Source organism: Cottoperca gobio, unplaced genomic scaffold (genome assembly GCF_900634415.1).
Source record: "Cottoperca gobio unplaced genomic scaffold, fCotGob3.1 fCotGob3_329arrow_ctg1, whole genome shotgun sequence".
Classification (NCBI taxonomy): Eukaryota; Metazoa; Chordata; class Actinopteri; order Perciformes; family Bovichtidae; genus Cottoperca; species Cottoperca gobio.
The window spans coordinates 95895-114086 of record NW_021166935.1 but is presented as its reverse complement, the minus strand read 5'-3'; the positions used below and the strand labels follow the sequence as shown (position 1 = coordinate 114086).

Sequence of the window (18192 nt, the reverse complement as noted above, 5' to 3'; positions counted from 1 at the left end):
TGGTGTGGAACGCGTGTTAGCATCGGCTGGCCGTCCACAAGTGGAAACTCTTGACCATTAGAAGCCAATACCTTCATATTTACCGTAAAGACGTGAAACAACATTCTCATCGAACTCTTGGGAAGAAAGCAAAGAAGCAGAATGTCAAAGTATTCCTTTCAGACCCAGCGTCGCTGTAACCCACATTTTGAGCCGGCTTTCTTTTTGCTGGTGCACAAAAGAAATTGTGTCGGCCTTGGAAGCTGACACATTTGTTCTTAGTGGCTGACAGGAGAGCTCCTCGCTGAGCACGAGAGTGGGTAGCTGGTAGAGATCTCATATGGTTTATTGCTCCCACTTTCACTGGGGTTATTTATTGAACTGCCATGATGGCCCCTGCTCCACACAGCCACCCAAGCCTCTGTGCCCCTCAGTATGATAGAGGAATTTATGCCACACGAACAGCATACTGAGCCCGAGTTCCTTCTTCAGTGTTATTAAGAAGCATCACTCGTGCATGGGATACTATTTACAGTAATACATCCACGCACGCTGCTACTTCCTATGGCGGCTTTTGAAGGAAGAATGATGATAGATTGTGTGCAGGGTGTGAGGCTGCAAGAGAGAGCAGGGGGGAGACGGAGGGGAAACTAGGTTTCAAGTATTCCACAGGCTAAATGAAGAACAAACATGCAGCATACAAGACAGTGAAGGAGAAAAGATTATCATCTGCAGATGAAAGGCAGAGAGAGGGGGGGAGAGATTCATTCACTGCCACACAGCTGTCTTATTTGCAAGGTGTTGAGAAACCAAGAGGATGAAAAGATTCCTCTGAAGCCAAAAGGGTCTGCTATCATTTTTGGGCAGCTTGAGCGGTAGAGATGTTATTAGCATAAATTATCTCCCCCACCAAAGAGATAGGAACATGCTAGCTCCTTTCTGCTTTTCACACTTAATTGCCCTATTTACTGAACAGTTGCCCATGGACAACAAATGCACACGCGCTCCGAGATGCATGCAGGACAACAGGCAGACACAAGCCAAATAGGGCATGAGTGATACACTGAACTATCTGCCAAACAGCATTAGATACAGTACGGCTGGAGAGGCGGTCCATTCAGACTTCATGTTGGACTGCCAATCCACAGTAAAATGTTAAATATTGGTTTCATGACCTTCTTCACTGAGCCGTGTCTGATGTGTCTGTGTAAAATGTTTTCTGTGTCAAACACACGCATGGCGGCCGACACAAAATGCCCTTAAATAGGAATGAGCTTTTAAAATAAATACTTGTTGCATTTTAATGTGTGTCCATGTTCTATTTTAAACGTTTTAATCAGCGGCAGCTCTCGTCTTTCTAAAGAGCACAACAGTGTCCTGCTGCAGCAGCGCCTCATTGAAGTGACCCAGTAAGCAGGAGTGAGGTAAATTATAGATGGCTCTGCTTAATGGACTCTTAGCTTCTCTTCACCTAGCCCAACGAGCCCAAAGTGACGTTATATAAGCAGAGCCGAGTGTGAGACACTGAAGGTTCAGGTTTAATGCATCAGTCCCAACACGTCCTCACACCTTAACAACTAATGCTCAACAACACATGTCCGCTGGCCATGGCAGTTTTAAACGTGTTGTTATGTGCGTAGGGTTAGGGTTGTCTCTCTATACCACGTCACCTGACTTCCTCCTGCAGGGAGTCTGTTTGTAGGTCAACCCTGAAGTTAGCTTCACGCTGGTTCCTTCCACAAAAACCTTTGGCTTTTACATTATTGCAGAAAATAAGCAAACGTTTAAGAAGTTGCAGGTTTTGTTCAGCAAGATAATCTTCACAATTGAAAACCACTTTTATAACAATACATTTAATACAAACGCTTGATAGTAAAGAGCTAACGTCAGGCTCCAGATCACATGACGTCGCTCTGTAGTCTCATGTAGACGCTTGATAACATTAAACACTCCCGAGTGGGGTATTTACTGACGCACAACAAAACGTGTCTTCAGCTTTATTGGCATCTAAACAAATACACATTCAAAGACTTGTAGACGAGGGAACCTGCAGAACTCCATGAGGGTCAAAGTGAAGGTATTTCCTGTTTGTGTAACTCTAAGCTCACGTGTCTGGATTAGAGGAAGTGCACGGAGAATAAGAGTCCATGTTTTAATGGTGCTGCAGTCTCTGGTGGAACATTCGACCAGGCAGGTCGTCTCCATAACCCTGGAGGGCCTTCAGGATGTTAATGAGGCTGATTGTATCAACCCCCCCTCCCATCTGACCGGAGCTGAGCCCCCGCCCCCCCGCTCCTGAGTAGAAACCATTCCTCCAGCCCGAGGGGGCCAGTCACTATGGTAACGTCCTGAGGCAGTGACCACATGTCAGAGGGAGTCTGGGGGCCATAAGAGGACCGGAGCCCCGGCCCCGGCATGAGGGGGGGGGGGGGGGGGGGGAGACAATCGGCCTGCTGCTGGATAACCTGAGAGACGTTTCAATCACAGCGTGTTTGTTACGTTTCACCTCTGACCTGTAGCTTCACTTGTTGCACTTTCATTATTCCATCAGTGAAACTTCATGTGCAGATTAACGGTCAGCTGACGGGGGGGATCCTCACCACATGTTCTTTATCTCCTTATTGTTCTTCTATCTGGAACATTAGCTTCTTAACCACATGCAAAGGTAAAGTGAGTCCAGTATGTGTTGTATATATTTAGAGGATTATCGGGATAATATCGTGAACACTTGAGCGTGACATGACATCGTCCCTGATGCAAAGATACTCATTTAAACTCATTAACGTGACGTTAACGTGACGTTAACGTGACGTTAACGTGACTTTAACGTGACGTTAACGTGACTTTAACGTTTACTTCTGATGTTTACGGAACGTTTAACGTTCAGTAAACATCAGAAAAGCAAAAACATTTCTTTATCCTGTTTTGTTTTGCTTTGTACTTTTTCTTTTCTTTTCCAGTATGTGCTTATATTTGCAAACATATATGAAAGAGTGATGATCAGAAGAGGGGGATTGATAAGATGATATATAATTGTAAGCCCCCCCATGTCCTGTATTCAGAATACGCTTTAGGGTTCCAATTAAATACACGAGAAGACGCCTGAAAAGCTATAAAAGTCTTTCATCCCTGTATCAGGGAATCTGCTGCGCTGCACACGTGTTCTGCTCTTCATGTCTGTGAGGAAGTATTCTTCTAGCAGAATATCTTTGGCTGTTGGACATACAAAGTACTTTTCCACTATTCTTTGACATTTCATAGACTCAGCAATGAATCAATAATGAGAATAAACAGTTAGTTGCAGCCTGTAATTGAATACTTGTCCGGTCCTGCGACCAGCAGCTCAATATTTCCACAGAATAAAAGATTGATGTTGGCGCTCCATGTTTATAAAGAAGGGACTGCACAAAGAGCAGAATAAGGAGCGCTGCTGCTGCACAGGTGAGCTGCAGGTGAGCTGCAGGTGAGCTGCAGGAGAAGCTCAACACGAGTGGAGGAGGGTTCATTGTTCACGTAACCTCGCCGCCGCGTGGAATAAAAAGTCATTCAGCAGCAACAACCCAAACATCACATGTTCACGGCTGGACGAGGAAATATCTTGTGGTGCAATTAGATGATTAAAGACCTGGAAGTGATTCACAAGATGACTCATACGTAAGAGTGTTTATAAAAACAGGTATTTCACCAGAGAAACAGAAAACGCTGCCCCCCCGCTCATCACTTCAGACGCTCCCCCTGACCTTTCCCGTCCTTGCCTCTGCGCTCAGCTTGGCGTGGTGACAGCAATGTGAACTTGTGCTGTAATGTACAATCACATACGTGTGATAAATCCTGACCTCACTGATTTAACACCGTCCCCTCTTGAAGCCTGTCACGACCGGGCTGCAGGGTCACCGTTAGTGGCAGGGAGGATTTGGTGGGGGGGGGGGCCACATGTCTGGTTAAATCTATGGCCCCTTTAAACACAATGAAATGCTAAATATATGAAATCAGTTCTAAGATGATCCATCTTTGTTTTCAGGAAGTGTTTCAAAGTGTTTTCATGTTCTTAAGTGACTTTTGATAAAACAACTAAATGAAATGAAATGATTATGAATGAGACTTAATAATAATAAATTATATGCAGTATATGTAAATCTAATGGAATCCATAAACAATTAATCTAGTCATTGATTTGTAGATTGATCTTAATAATTGATTCATTATTTGAATATGTTCGTTTTAATTTAAAGTATAAACTATTATTACAATTACTTTTACATAACGCTTTTGCTATCATGAAGACTTTACCATCAGCAAAGCCCAACAGATGTGCAGTATGTGCGGATATAATGTGTGATTAGAAAAGAACCTTATTTTGTTGATTCAATGAAACGTTAACTCAAACAAGTGACGTGACAAGTGTTTCCTGTTGATATTGAATCAAACAGGTGAAGCGTTCCACAGCTGCTTTTAGAAACTAAAACATAAATTCACTAAATATGTCACTTTATTCTAACAAGAGAAGAACAAACGTGCAGCTCGACAGATTTAACGTGTAACGTGACGTAAACTGAGCTAACGAGTCGACACAAACACAAAACCAACCCGGAGATATGTAGCCAATTTAGCAAGCACGGATCTAATTCTAAATTTCACCCTAATCAAAAAAGATGTAATTAATTAATCAGATAATTCGCCGTCACGCATGGCAGGACACACATCTGTGCGGCGGTGATGTGGAGGCAGAGAGACGAGCAGCACTTCCCCCGCAGCCCGCCCGTCAACAGTGCTGGAATCCAGTGCAGCTTTAAAGAAAGAAATAAAAAAGGGTCCTGCGCTCGCAGGCGCTCAGATAACCTCTCCCACACTGTCCTCGTGCTCCCAGCGTGCGAGTACAGCGCGGTGTGTCGGAGGGACCGGAACATTTGAGGCAACAGAGATGACATGAGGGAGGCAGCGCCTGTACAAGGCAAACATAAACTGTGCCACTTCATCTGAAAACAATGGGGGACAGGACACCGAGTGTGCTCTCATCCACATCTCCATTGTCTGCCCTCCTCTTTTACTCCTCCTCCGAGCGTGGAGCATAAGCGGGGTGAAAGAGGGGAGGGGAGGGGAGGAACAGGGGGAGCAGCAGTGGGGGCAGAGGGGTTCTGGCTGTGTTCTTTCTCCTCTGTCTGTGTGCGAATGCACAGACGGTTCAGTAGTAATTTGATGTGTGTCCCCGGGGACATTTGATGGATTAAAGCTAAGCAGCTCCATTTCGCAGCACCACCTGATCTCCCGCTGCCTGTGCTCCATATAAAGGCTGGCGTGATTGCTGATCTCAGCTAGTCTGACAGTCTCTCTCTCCCTCCTCTCTGTCTCCATCTCTTCCTCACTGGTCCCTGAAGCTGCATCACAGGAGCTATCCAGTGCTGAACAGGATCGCGTTGATTTTTTATTTTTTTATTTTTCCTGGGGAAGCTGGGGGAGCCAGAGAGTATCACACAGCATCGCCGTCAGCCTCGTTCTCCACCGGTTTCCATTTTCTTTCTTATCTTATGTTTTTGGCCGTCTTCACGTTAAGGATTACCGTCGAGTCAGCTCTGCTCGCGTGCTTCCTCAGAGGCTCTTTGGTTTTGTACTCTCATGCGTTTCTCTCAGCTCTGTGTTTTTATCCATTGAAACATGCCCCGCTCATTTTTGGTGAAGAAGATCAAGCTTGATGATTTCTCTTCGTCCAATGTGGCCACTTCCCATCACCACCACCACCACCACCACCACCTGGACGACTCCTTCACTTTTGCACGCTCCATCACAGACTCGGTGACCAGCCTCGGGGTCCGTCTCAGTGAGAATGGTGAGTTAACATGCCTCCGCTCTCACAGATGGCGTCCTCTTTTGTTTGTGTGTCGCTGTGAGATTTACTTTAGTGTGTAAATTAATGTGAGATGTTACATGCAGCCAGCTGATTTTTCCCATCAATATCCTAAATAATCCTCTCAGTGGCACCCCACCCCCATCCCCCTGCTCCCAGACTTTTGTTTTCTGACTCCAGTGAAGGACAGACACAATCCAGGTCAGAGCCGCGGATTAGTTTATGTAAATAGGGAACAGAACGTGTGTATAATCAGGAGTTACGTATTTGTGTGACTGCACCAACACACATCCAGCGACTCTGTCGTCCTGTGGACTGAAACATTCATGAATATGAGAGATGAGTATCGGATGATACATTTGTCCTTAGCTGTTATTGTCCTTGACTTCCCATCACGGTCCGATCCTCCCCGGCCCCCCTCTTCCTATCCAAATGGAGCATACACGGTCTCCCCACCCCCATCGCTCCACTACATCTTTCTCTTCCTTCCGGGCATTTGAAAACTAGCAGGGGTTAGAGTTTCATGCAGGCCTACCGCCGCCACAAGAGACATCAACACACTGTACAGTACGGCCGGGAGAGAGGTGGGCCGAGGGGGGGGGAGCGAAGCCGAGGAGAGAAAAGGAGACAGAAATGCTTGGGGCAGCAATGAGGCCGATCACGTGACGGAGGTTGTACAGTAAACACGGAGAAAGCCACATAGCTGCACTGTGGTCAACGCACAGAGCGGACGCAGTCAGAGCGAGAGGCGACCTTCACTTTCACGCTCCGTTTTAAGCTCGCCGCTTCCATTTTGTGGCCACGTTTAAAGGGCCATATGTGCGTCTTTGTTGTGATTTGTTGGGAGGCTTCACATGTTGTGACGGTGCCCACCTGTTATTCAAGCGTGTCAATAACACGGTGCAGGGGATTAAACACATCTGGCCTGCTTTGTAAAGATAGATTAAAAAGTCTAAAGATTCACGTCTAGAATTAAAAACATGCCCCCCCCCCGACATACTCTCCGGGGATATTTAGTAGCTTGTTATGAATGTTTTCACATTTCCTGCTGCACATTTTTATACAATCATTAAATCCATGCGTTTCCTGTCTCTCTCTATTGTTGCTGAATCTATTGTTCAACACCCAGAAACATAAGCATCATTATCAGCGAGGGGAAGAAGCCACTACGTTACGTCGCTGTTGACTAAAGACATTTCATTTCAACAAAAGAATCTTTTCGTGCTGAGTCCTCCAAATAAAAAGAGAAAAGGGAAAACAGAAGATCAGAGCTGAGAAACCTCACGTCAGCACTTCTGCCGTGCCGGGAGGTTTTCTTTCCCCCCATTGTGGAGACATTTGACTCGAGTGTCTGTCGAACAACAAAGAGGGGTGGCTGAGAGGGTCCATTAATTACATGCTTACTTTGCATTAGAGCAACGAGCCCGTGAGCTGTAAAGGCTGATGCAGCGCCGGTCCTAAATGATGAGCTGCGTGTCTGACCTTGGGTAATTGAAATATAGTAAACAACTCTGCTTTCATTGACACGATGGGTTCTGTGGAGAGACAGAAAGGCCGTGTTGTTGTGTGTTCCTGTAGAACAGGTGGATTTATTGTTGAAGCTGCAGCATCTGCACATTTCATTGGAAGAATTGAGTTTAAAAAGAAAAGATGAAAGTGTTGCGCTCCCCGGGACAAACACCATCTGGGTAGTTTGGAACAGTGACCCCATGCAGAGCAGCGTAACAGTGTGTGTGAGCACGGGTTTGGTGTTCCCCTGTCCCCGGGTGTCGTGGTCATGTCTTTGAAAGAGGGGGTGTGAGGACAGAACCCCTCGGGAATGGAGACGCTGTAGTAAGAGAGCACTTAAACTGATTTCTTAATGGCTTGTTCTCTTGAAGGCACTTGGGCGTGCTGCAGACAGGTGACCCCTCTTCACTACATCGTGAGGCCTGCAGCACGCCGGGCTCCACAAACTAATACTGTGTGTTGCAGATACTTCATCTGTTCTTCGCACTGTTTCTGTCTTCCCTAGCAGCTGCACTGTTTTACATATGATAGCCTATTGATCAGTTCAAAATGTTGAATTTCATTAAAAAGCAGTCGATAGCTCCGTCCCACTGCTCGCTGCACACAGTGCTTAGGAATGGCTGTTTCTGCAGTTATGCACTATTTCTCTCAGGGAAGGAATTTCACCATGTTTTATATTTTAACTCATATGTTCAGCCGGTAGAATATCTACCCTGGAGGTAAAATGCATTTAGCATTAAATCAGCTCCTTAGAATGTATTGAGTTCTGTTTGGATGCATTTAGCTGCCAGCGAGCCTTTTAGCTCCTCTGGCACCGGCCGGCTTGTGGAGGGAAAGGAAAGACATGAATGATGCCAACGAAAATATATCTCTCTGAAATCACGCTCTGCACGATTGGGGACGTTCAAAATCACTTTGCTGCATCATGTTTTAAACACGACTAAAGAAGTAGCATGAAGTCCTGCAGGATGTAACACGATCAGCTGGGCCACAAACAATAATTCATACATAAACCACTTTCAATGAGATGCAACCTGTTCTTATTTATAGAACTCTCACGTTAACAAATACAAAAACACCTAAATCCACAACGTTACATCGACTACTCACCCACTGCTTTGATAATCGATTCATCGTTTAAGTAATTATTCTGTGTTCAGCCTCAAATATGGAGATTTGCTGTTTTTCTGTTTTAAATGAAAGTGACATGACATTTGACTATTTCTTGACTTTTTATAGCCCAAACTATTACTCGAGCAAAACAATGTGCAGATGAATCCATAATGACGGTGATGGTCGGTCACAGCCCTGTTAAAGGAAACGTTCATTAATTATGGGGTTTCTTTTAGGAAGTTTTTCCTTGTGCGATGCGAGGGTCTGAGGACAGAGGGTCTAAGGACAGAGGGTCTAAGGACAGAGTGTCTAAGGACAGAGTGTCTAAGGACAGAGGGTCTGAGGACAGAGGGTCTAAGGACAGAGGGTCTGAGGACAGAGGGTCTAAGGACAGAGGGTCTAAGCACAGAGGGTCTGAGGACAGAGGGTCTAAGGACAGAGGGTCTAAGGACAGAGGGTCTGAGGACAGAGGGTCTAAGGACAGAGGGTCTGAGGACAGAGGGTCTAAGCACAGAGGGTCTGAGGACAGAGGGTCTAAGGACAGAGGGTCTAAGGACAGAGGGTCTAAGGACAGAGCGTCTAAAGACAGAGGGTCTGAGGACAGAGGGTCTGAGAACAGAGGGTCTAAAGACAGAGGGTCTAAAGACAGAGGGTCTAAGGACAGAGGGTCTAAGGACAGAGGGTCTAAAGACAGAGGGTCTGAGGACAGAGGGTCTGAGAACAGAGGGTCTAAGGACAGAGGGTCTAAGGACAGAGGGTCTGAGGACAGAGGGTCTGAGGACAGAGGGTCTAAGCACAGAGGGTCTGAGGACAGAGGGTCTAAGGACAGAGGGTCTAAGGACAGAGGGTCTGAGGACAGATGGTCTAAAGACAGAGGGTCTAAAGACAGAGGGTCTAAGGACAGAGGGTCTAAAGACAGACAGAGGGTGTAAGGACAGAGGGTCTGAGGACAGAGTGTCTAAGGACAGAGGGTGTCGTATCCTGTACAGTCTGTAAACACTGAGACAAATGTATAATTTGTGATATTGGGCTGTATAAATACATTTGATTTGATTTGAAACAGTGACACCACATAAATGAAGCGCAGGAGGTCTAATCAATGACACAAGCTTTAATATGCATCTCGTGTGTAATGTTTCCCTGCATCGCTGCACTATTGTGCGTACGACCTGTGAGGTCTGTGCTGCCACTCAGTCTTTCACCATGTCACTGTTTCCTTATCCATCACAACCCCTGGCCAACTGTGTTTGTCTCTTATTCAGGCTATATCCAGGATTACATCACGCCATCTGTATACCAGGGGGAGAAGAAGATGGAGCACAAGCTGGCTTCACCAGTGTCAGATCCCCTCTACACGCCGGTGAGTAGCGGAGAGGAGTACTGTGACCCCGACCTGAAGCACCCCGACAGCCCACAGTCCGGCATGACGGCCAGCGGCTTCTACAGCGGTGAATCGGAGGCCCTGGACGAGGGTTACACCATGGATGCCTTCTTCATCTCCGACGGGCGCTCGAGGCGGAAGGGGGACACAGAGAGTCGCGGAGGGGGCTCGAGAAGCAGCAGCGCCAACGGCGGGGCTCAGGAGAAGGGATCCGGCACGGCTCGGCACTCCTGCAATGAGTGCGGCAAGACGTACGCCACCTCCTCCAACCTCAGCAGACACAAGCAGACGCACCGCAGCCTGGACAGCAAGATGGCCCGCAAGTGTCCCACCTGTAACAAAGTGTACGTGTCCATGCCGGCGTTGGCCATGCACATCCTCACCCACGACCTCAAGCACAAGTGCGACGTGTGCAGCAAGGCCTTCAGCCGGCCGTGGCTCCTTCAAGGTCACATGCGCTCACACACGGGGGAGAAGCCCTTTGCCTGCGCACACTGTGGCAAAGCCTTCGCTGACCGTTCAAACCTCCGCGCCCACATGCAAACACACTCTGCCTTCAAGCACTACAGATGCAAGCGCTGCAATAAGACCTTCGCTCTCAAGTCCTACCTGAACAAGCACTACGAGTCGGCTTGCTTCAAGGGCTCTGCGGACGAAGACGACTCTGGATCAGAAAACTAACCGCGCGGAAGAAGCTACATGTTGAACCCCCGTTGTAGGTTCACAACCAATAACCCGATCACTCTGCCCTCCATGCCTTTTTTCTTCCCTTTTTTTAGAAAGCAATATTTTCACTGAGATTACGTGAAGAAACTCTAATGATTATAGACAATTTCAAAAGATGCTGGATGTTGTCCCTGCACAGTAGCTAATCGTCCACAGAAACATACAATCAAACAACCTTCCCCCAAACAGAGACTGTACATGACAGGTGTACACAGTTAAGCAAAGTGTGCTCGCACGGACGTGGATTCATGTAAACACATACACTCACACAGACATGTATGCAAACACACACACACACACATTAATGTACGCACGTGTGCACACACACACACACACACACACACACACACACACACACACACACACACACACACGCACACGCACACTTACACACACAATTATATATGAGGCCTGGCATGTGAATTTTTATCAATGACTATAATGATATTGATATCAATAGTAATAATATTTAGATTCCTGATATTTTATAGCAAATAGTGAGAAAATGAAAAAACACATAAAAAAGGACGAACAGTGTTCTTTTGTTTTTTAGAGACAAAACGACCTCTTGTATTTTTATGCTGCTTTTTATTTGCTAAGAATTTAATTCTTTTGCAACTGCCAACATGAACTTTTTATGAAAATGTGAACTATGACAGTATTTGCAAAAAAGGGAGATCATTTTAAAAAGGTAAAAAGACAAACCTACCAATGTTTCAATTCAACGGATGTTATTTTTCTATTTGATTTTTCTAAATTTATTTTTTCTTGTTGAACTAAAGCATCTTTGTAACTGTGGGTATTAAAAAAAACAAGAAATTTAAATAAGCTATACACGCTCATCGGCCGAAGGTCGTTCGATTCAATTCTGCAGGAGCGGCGGTTTTAAAGCGGCCTGTTGAACAGGTCATCATCTGATTCATAGTCTCGCCCTGAAGTACGGACTCGATCTATTGTTATAAGTGCCACGTGCGGTCCACTCGTCTACAGCAATGTAACTGTCGTTGTTCTTCCTCCACCGCGGTGGCTGCGTAAACTCTGCTGCCTTTACGGTGCATCGTCCGTCTCACAGAGACATCTTCAGCCAGTGTTTGAGGAGCTCGCCCTCCGCCAGCGTTACCTCACAGTGAAGGTATGGACTCACACCCTCAGTTACAAAGTGACGGTCAAATGATTCTGTTTGTCTATTTTATATGTCGCTCAAAGCTCCGCCCACGGTTTAGATGCATACCATCTATTTATCATGTAAATACTTTATTTATCTATTTATCTATTTATTTATTCACCTTATTTTTGTGTATTTATTGAAGACTTGCTTATACTTATTTATTGTTTATCATTTAAAAAATGAACATCCATTGACCTTGTAAGATGCTGCTGATCTTCAAAGAAAATGTTTATATGCATGAAAACTGTAGAGAGTCCGCGGGACGTAGTTCTTTAAAGAGGAACAATGTGTTAGGAGACTTCCAACCAATGAATGCAGAATTCACTTTTGTTTTTCGTGGCAATAACTTTACTGACGCAGCAACTGACATGTATAACAATCACAGCTGTCCTGTTTTCAGTCAATGTAGGGCAATAAAAAGAAACGATGACAACAAAACACTCAAATATTCTCCATCTTGCTGTTTTCCAAAAGTCCCCTGCCTCCTCGTGACGGGACATTCCTTTTGTCTTTAAATCTCAGGCGATAAATAATTCCCAGAAATGGCCGACGGCGATGTGCACGTAGACGTCGCCGTGAAAATGTAACACCATCCGTTATGTAATAATGTAGGTGTAGTCGAGCTACGCCAAGGTTTCAAAGGTGCAGAAGCAATAATGAGAGCGAGGCAGTAACTTTAACACTTTACACAGCGAGTCCAAAACTGCTACAGGTGTTAGTCCCACATTATTATTATTGCATTGTTTTAAAAAGCAACCAGGTAATTACAGATGTCTCTGCTGAAAGGCAGGCGTGAAGGTTACACAACAGGATTACAATCATTCTAATTTAGGTCACTGACATAATGAAGCATTACAGTTCAATGAAAAGTCACAACTGCTCCCACATTAATGTGTGAAGCGTGTGAACAGAGAGCAGACGGAGGCGTGTGCGTCTTCACCAGCACTAATGGAAATGATCTTGACGTGAACTGTCTTGGAAGAGAAAGTTTCCCAGATTATTGTGATAAAGCGACACGCTGTAATGCACTTCTAACTCCCCCATCGTTTGTCCCAGCCTCGCGGCGGCGCTCCCCTCTCCTCGTCCCGACTGCCTCTAAACAGACGCACCGCGCATGAGATGTGCTGAAGTGGGATTGGCGGAGGGTGGCGGAGTGTGGGAGGATAACAGGTGTTTGCAGACAGACTGCAGATAGGGAGCGTAATTGAGTCGGTGAGCGACCTCCAAGGGGAAGGTCAAGCACCAGCAGGCAAATGCACCGTCAGCTATTTGCATATTCCAAATGGATGACACGATCGCAGTAATGCTGAGCTCGCCCATTAAAACAAAACAAAAACACAGAAGTGAGGAGAGAAGAGGAGTGTCTGCTCTGTTTGTCCTCGCTGCTCCACCATCATCCTGTCAATGGCTGTTTAAGTGCTGCAGCTGAATCACTGCATGAGAGCATCAAACCACCTGTCTCCTCATTAGCTTGCAGAACACACAGTTTGGCACGTCGCTGTATCACTAAACCAATGCAGAAATCACTTCTTCCTATAGATTATGTTTTACATGTTTAATGTTTCACTGTGGGACGCAGATATAACGCTTCTCCAAAACCTGGGGACTGTGTTTTAATGAGGCGGATAAAAGCCTGGAGATCATTAAAAACATCAAGTGAAATGTTCTGTAGGCTTGAATCTGAACCTGGCAGCGTTACAGATCGCCCTCAGAGGAAATGATCATTGAAAGAAAAGGATTCTAAACTTCTGAATTTAGATGTAGGGAAACATTGTTCCTCTTTGATGATTCTGTAAATATATTTGTAAATATATCACAGCAATAATATGACAATGCATGTAGACATTTAATTGCTCTTTTCTTTTTGTTACTATTCATGTTGTCTTTTTTTATTTTATTAAAAAGAAAAGACAAATACAGGTACCAATTGCAGTCTGGGTGGCCGTGTGAATCAGGGAGTGTCTTGATTAAAAGCTATCTGTTGTAAGCTACAGACAGAAAAACTTAAAACTCTGTGTATTCTCAAAGATTTGATCATGTTCTGTATGATTCTTCTGTTCTTCTTTTCTTTTCTTTATGTGCCCGGCTTGGCTGCGCAATGAAAAAGTGCCAAAAAGTATGATTTCCATGACAAAAGCCTTCAACATATGGTTGGCTGCTTGAAACCTTCCATATGGTCCTCAAAGAACAAAAAACTGATTAAGATTTTCCACTTTCTCTCTCACTCTCTCTCTTCCCCTTTCTCTCTTTCTGTCTCTGTTCCAGCTGAGTATGAAGAAACTTAAGCCATGATCGCTGAGGGGTGTTTTTGATTTATCTTGTTCTGCTACAATTAATAATGATGACAACAATAGCAATGATAACGTTAATAAAAACAATAGCACAAGGAACCTACAAGTCCACGCCTTTCTTTTAAAACTATTAACTGTGAATGTATTTAAACACACACACACAAACAGTTTGTATGTGTATGATATCACTGATGCCTTCAGCTGTAGCTTCTCTGTCAATGTTTGATGAATTTTATGAGCTTTACTGTTAATTTACTAACTTTTACTTTCGCCGCTGCGACGCACAGAAATGCCAATATCCTTTGTTTGTGACAGAGAGCAGGAGACGGTCAGAGGACCTGACAGCACAAACGCAGCTCTGAGTAAGAGTTCCTGAGACGCCGGCGTTATCAAACGCAGAGGCATCTGTTCCACCGCTATTAAGCCCTTCCTGGTCATTAAACTTTAATGGAACATTGATTTTATGCTGGGACTACTCTTTCTGAGTGACTCAAAAGCCAGAGAAAAATATGGAACAAAATAAAAATGAATCATGACAGCGGACGGGGATTATTATTCTGGGGCTTTTCTTGATTGGTTTCCAGGGAATATACAACACTTGAATTCAATCGCTTGTGTCCTTCAGTGTCCTCCAGCAGCACAGCAGCAGTATAATGAGACAGCAGGCAGAGCGGGGCAGGGAAACAGGACACTTTGCTGCATCTCCTCAGTGTGGGAAAGCAGTGATTGCTGCCGTTACACGCTTCTATGCTAGTTATGTCACTGAAGATAAACTAAATAAACTGGAATATATTCACATGTTGCATTTTTTTAAGAGTCAGACGACAAGTTTACAACCTGCTGTTGATTCCTGCGGCATCAACATTCATGTGCTCACTCAAACTTTACCCTGGCAGATGTCGTCCCTTATCAGATTTTATGATGAAAGTAAATAACTGATGTCATTACGTGGCAATGGACTGTAAAATGGGGACCCGTGCAATCCAATTACATCACCCGTGGGTGAGCGGAGTGTGTAACAACAGCAGCTATGAGTGATCAGCACTGTGAGGCAGGAAGGGAGGCCGTCATACATATCCATGCAACGCTCACACACACTCAGAGCACTTCCAGTAAATAATTCAAAACAAGCTGCAACATTGAGCATGCTACACTCTGACTTCAGAAATACACTGACCTGAGAACAGCTTCATATTGTAGAGAGCGAGGTGACTGCAGATACACAACATAAACCGTGTTTGTACTGACGGTGAGCTGCTGCCCTGCAGACCCTGGGACTTCACATTACCTTCGTATTGTATGTTCAATTGTTTAAGTGGAAAAGTATTTCAGTGTGTTTCCGCTGCTCATACGTGACACATGAAGCAACTTTGAGTTCAATCAAATAGTCAAGTATTATTGTTATTCATTATTATGATTATTAAGCAGCAATAATTCTGATAATCCACTAAATGCTTGTTAAGCAAGAAAACCTAAATGTGTGTTTCCAGCTTCTAAAATGAGAATATCTGCAGTTTTTCTTTGTCTCGTGTGTTAATGAACTGAATATCAGCATGTTTCCCTTTTAATCTGCAGATTAATCCTCAATAAATGAAAATATGTCTTCGTCGCAGCCTCTTAGTATTTATACAAATTCTGATTTGCTACCCGGCTCAGGGAGATTATCTTTGTTTAAAATGAAAGTGGAGCTGAAACAATTAGTCCATCAACAGATAATTAATCTGCAACAATTCTGAGTTTAGATTAATCATTTCAGTTGTTTACTCAATAATGTTTCTGTATTTGCTGCTGTAATATATTGTTAACTTGAATATAACTTGGTTTTGGACTGTTGGTCAGAAAAACATCTCTGAACTTGTGATGGACATTTCATTTGAATACATAATTGTTAGTTGTGGGGTAAAGAATATATTCTGAATGGGCTTTACTGTCCATTTTAAATTCACAATTAAAAAAGTATTTTACTTTCCATCAGTTCCTCACAGGTGACAATGTTCCTTTTGTAATTTGGATAAACTATCATCACTTGAACTGAACGGTGGTTGAGCCTCGCTCTGACCCGTCTCATAGCGCCATCTGTTGGCCGATCACCGACTGTGTTAACAATCCAACAAGCAGCAGCTTTGTGTTGATGACGGCCGTCGGTTCAACTGGATAACTCAACTCAAGCAGATATTCTGCTCCAGGCTATTCTATTCGCTCCATCTTACATCCAACCTGCACGCAAACTGACCAAAGTCACAAGACGTTAGTAAAAGCAGTCAGGGCCAACCAACTGTAACTGCCCCTTTAAGAGCGAACAGTTTGTCTTTTCACATTCTGCATCACAGGAGAGATGCTCATTAAAAGCGCCTCCATTCCTCACTGTTTCATCAAGTGAGACTGCCAAGCTCTTTAACTCAGTGTTCTTGATGTTTGTGCTGTTTGTGTAAAAACCCATCTGTTTCCTCGTCTCTCTGTTGGCAGAGGGTCCACCTCAGCCGTATGCTTCTCTTTTTGAAGTTGTGTCAAAATCGCATTTTTATGCATCTAAGATATCCAACTTGTCATCAGCACTCAAGCAAAAAGTCAAGCAGGGCACTCCTTAAATAGCTCTTCATATACAATACATGCAGAAACAAGGACAGCAAAGGATTTACAGATGTGATGTTTATCATTTTTATAAGATACTTTTAACAATGCTTTTGTGGCTTTCTGTGCTGATGCTTAAGCTTGAAAAACAAATGTTTTCTGCGTCTGTTTTTAGGGTAGAGTTAATGAACTGAAGTGCAAATAAAAGACAGCTTAATCCACATCTATATAACCTCTCTCCAAAGCACCGGTTCTCTCTCTGGGTGAGCAAATCTATTTCAAGGCAAGGCAGATCATTAAACAGAAATGTACCAGAAGGAGATAATAATAATAGAAAATCATTTCCAGAGCCACCAGTGAATAATCAACATCAGCGAACAAATCAGCCGCAGACGCACAACGTCCACTTTTGCTAAACAGTGTCATGATTTCAGAAACATTCTTCTATCACACAGCTATAGTTTGAAGACTGAAGATCGTCGTCAGAATAATTATCACTTTAAAAGCATGTCAACGTGTAAAAAAAAAGAAAAAGGTCGGTATAAATAAATATAGCTCACTTCCCTGTCGGAGAGCTGGCAGGTAATTTTCTCCAGCTGCTCTAAGTGTGACAATCCCACAGGGACGGAAATCTAATATTAACAGCAAATCATTATGTGGGAACTGTTCTTCCATGACCTGCCGCTGTACCTGTGTGACTAACTCAATCTAAGTAATTGAGATACGTTAGCGACTACAATCCAGTCCTGCTGTGACAGCAGAGGGTCACGCAGAGTGTAGTGGGATGATTTACATGTCTATATGCTTTGACTGACGGCTCTCTTCTCCTCGTGTGATGCTGCTTTCTTTTGGTGTGTGATGAAGTGTTTTTTGATTGACAGCAAAGAAGCAAGTTGAAATTGACATTGTATAAAGTGGTGAATGCCCAGGGGGGATATGTCACCATAAATATTTACTATACTGTAGTTATTCAAACAGAAGCACCAAGTCATGCAGCCGGCTGCACCATCCATGACAGCATGTGGCAGTCTAATTGGAGCTTTTCAGCTGTTTTGTGCTATACTTCTGTCAACTAAATAGCTCTTAAAAAGTAGAATATGTAACATTTCTGCATTAAAATGTGTAAAAACGACTACACCTATGTTATATATTTAGTTTAGAGAAATGTGTAATGTCCCTGAAGGTAACGTTTCCTCTCTCCTGTCATGGTGTCATCAGTCCTGTGTTGTATATGTAGTGAGACAGAGACATGTGTAATGTCCCTGAAGGTAACGTTTCCTCTCTCTCCTGTCATGGTGTCATCAGTCCTGTGTTGTATATGTAGTGAGACAGAGACATGTGTAATGTCCCTGAAGGTAACGTTTCCTCTCTCCTGTCATGGTGTCATCAGTCCTGTGTTGTATATGTAGTGAGACAGAGAAATGTGTAATGTTCCTGAAGGTAACGTTTCCTCTCTCTCCTGTCATGGTGTCATCAGTCCTGTGTTGTATATGTAGTGAGACAGAGACATGTGTAATGTTCCTGAAGGTAACGTTTCCTCTCTCTCCTGTCATGGTGTCATCAGTCCTGTGTTGTATATGTAGTGAGACAGAGACATGTGTAATGTTCCTGA

At 44.2% G+C, this 18192-nt stretch overlaps 1 protein-coding gene across 1 annotated transcript; it reads left to right on the top strand.

Annotated features, from left to right (window-relative positions):
• Positions 1-4505: 4505 nt before the first annotated feature.
• Positions 4506-13845, top strand: scrt2 (scratch family zinc finger 2). The gene is made up of 2 exons (XM_029427494.1): positions 4506-5803; positions 9706-13845. The coding sequence occupies exons 1-2, from the start codon at positions 5632-5634 to the stop codon at positions 10503-10505; spliced, it is 972 nt and encodes a 323-aa protein (XP_029283354.1). The 5' UTR covers positions 4506-5631; the 3' UTR covers positions 10506-13845.
• Positions 13846-18192: the final 4347 nt, after the last annotated feature.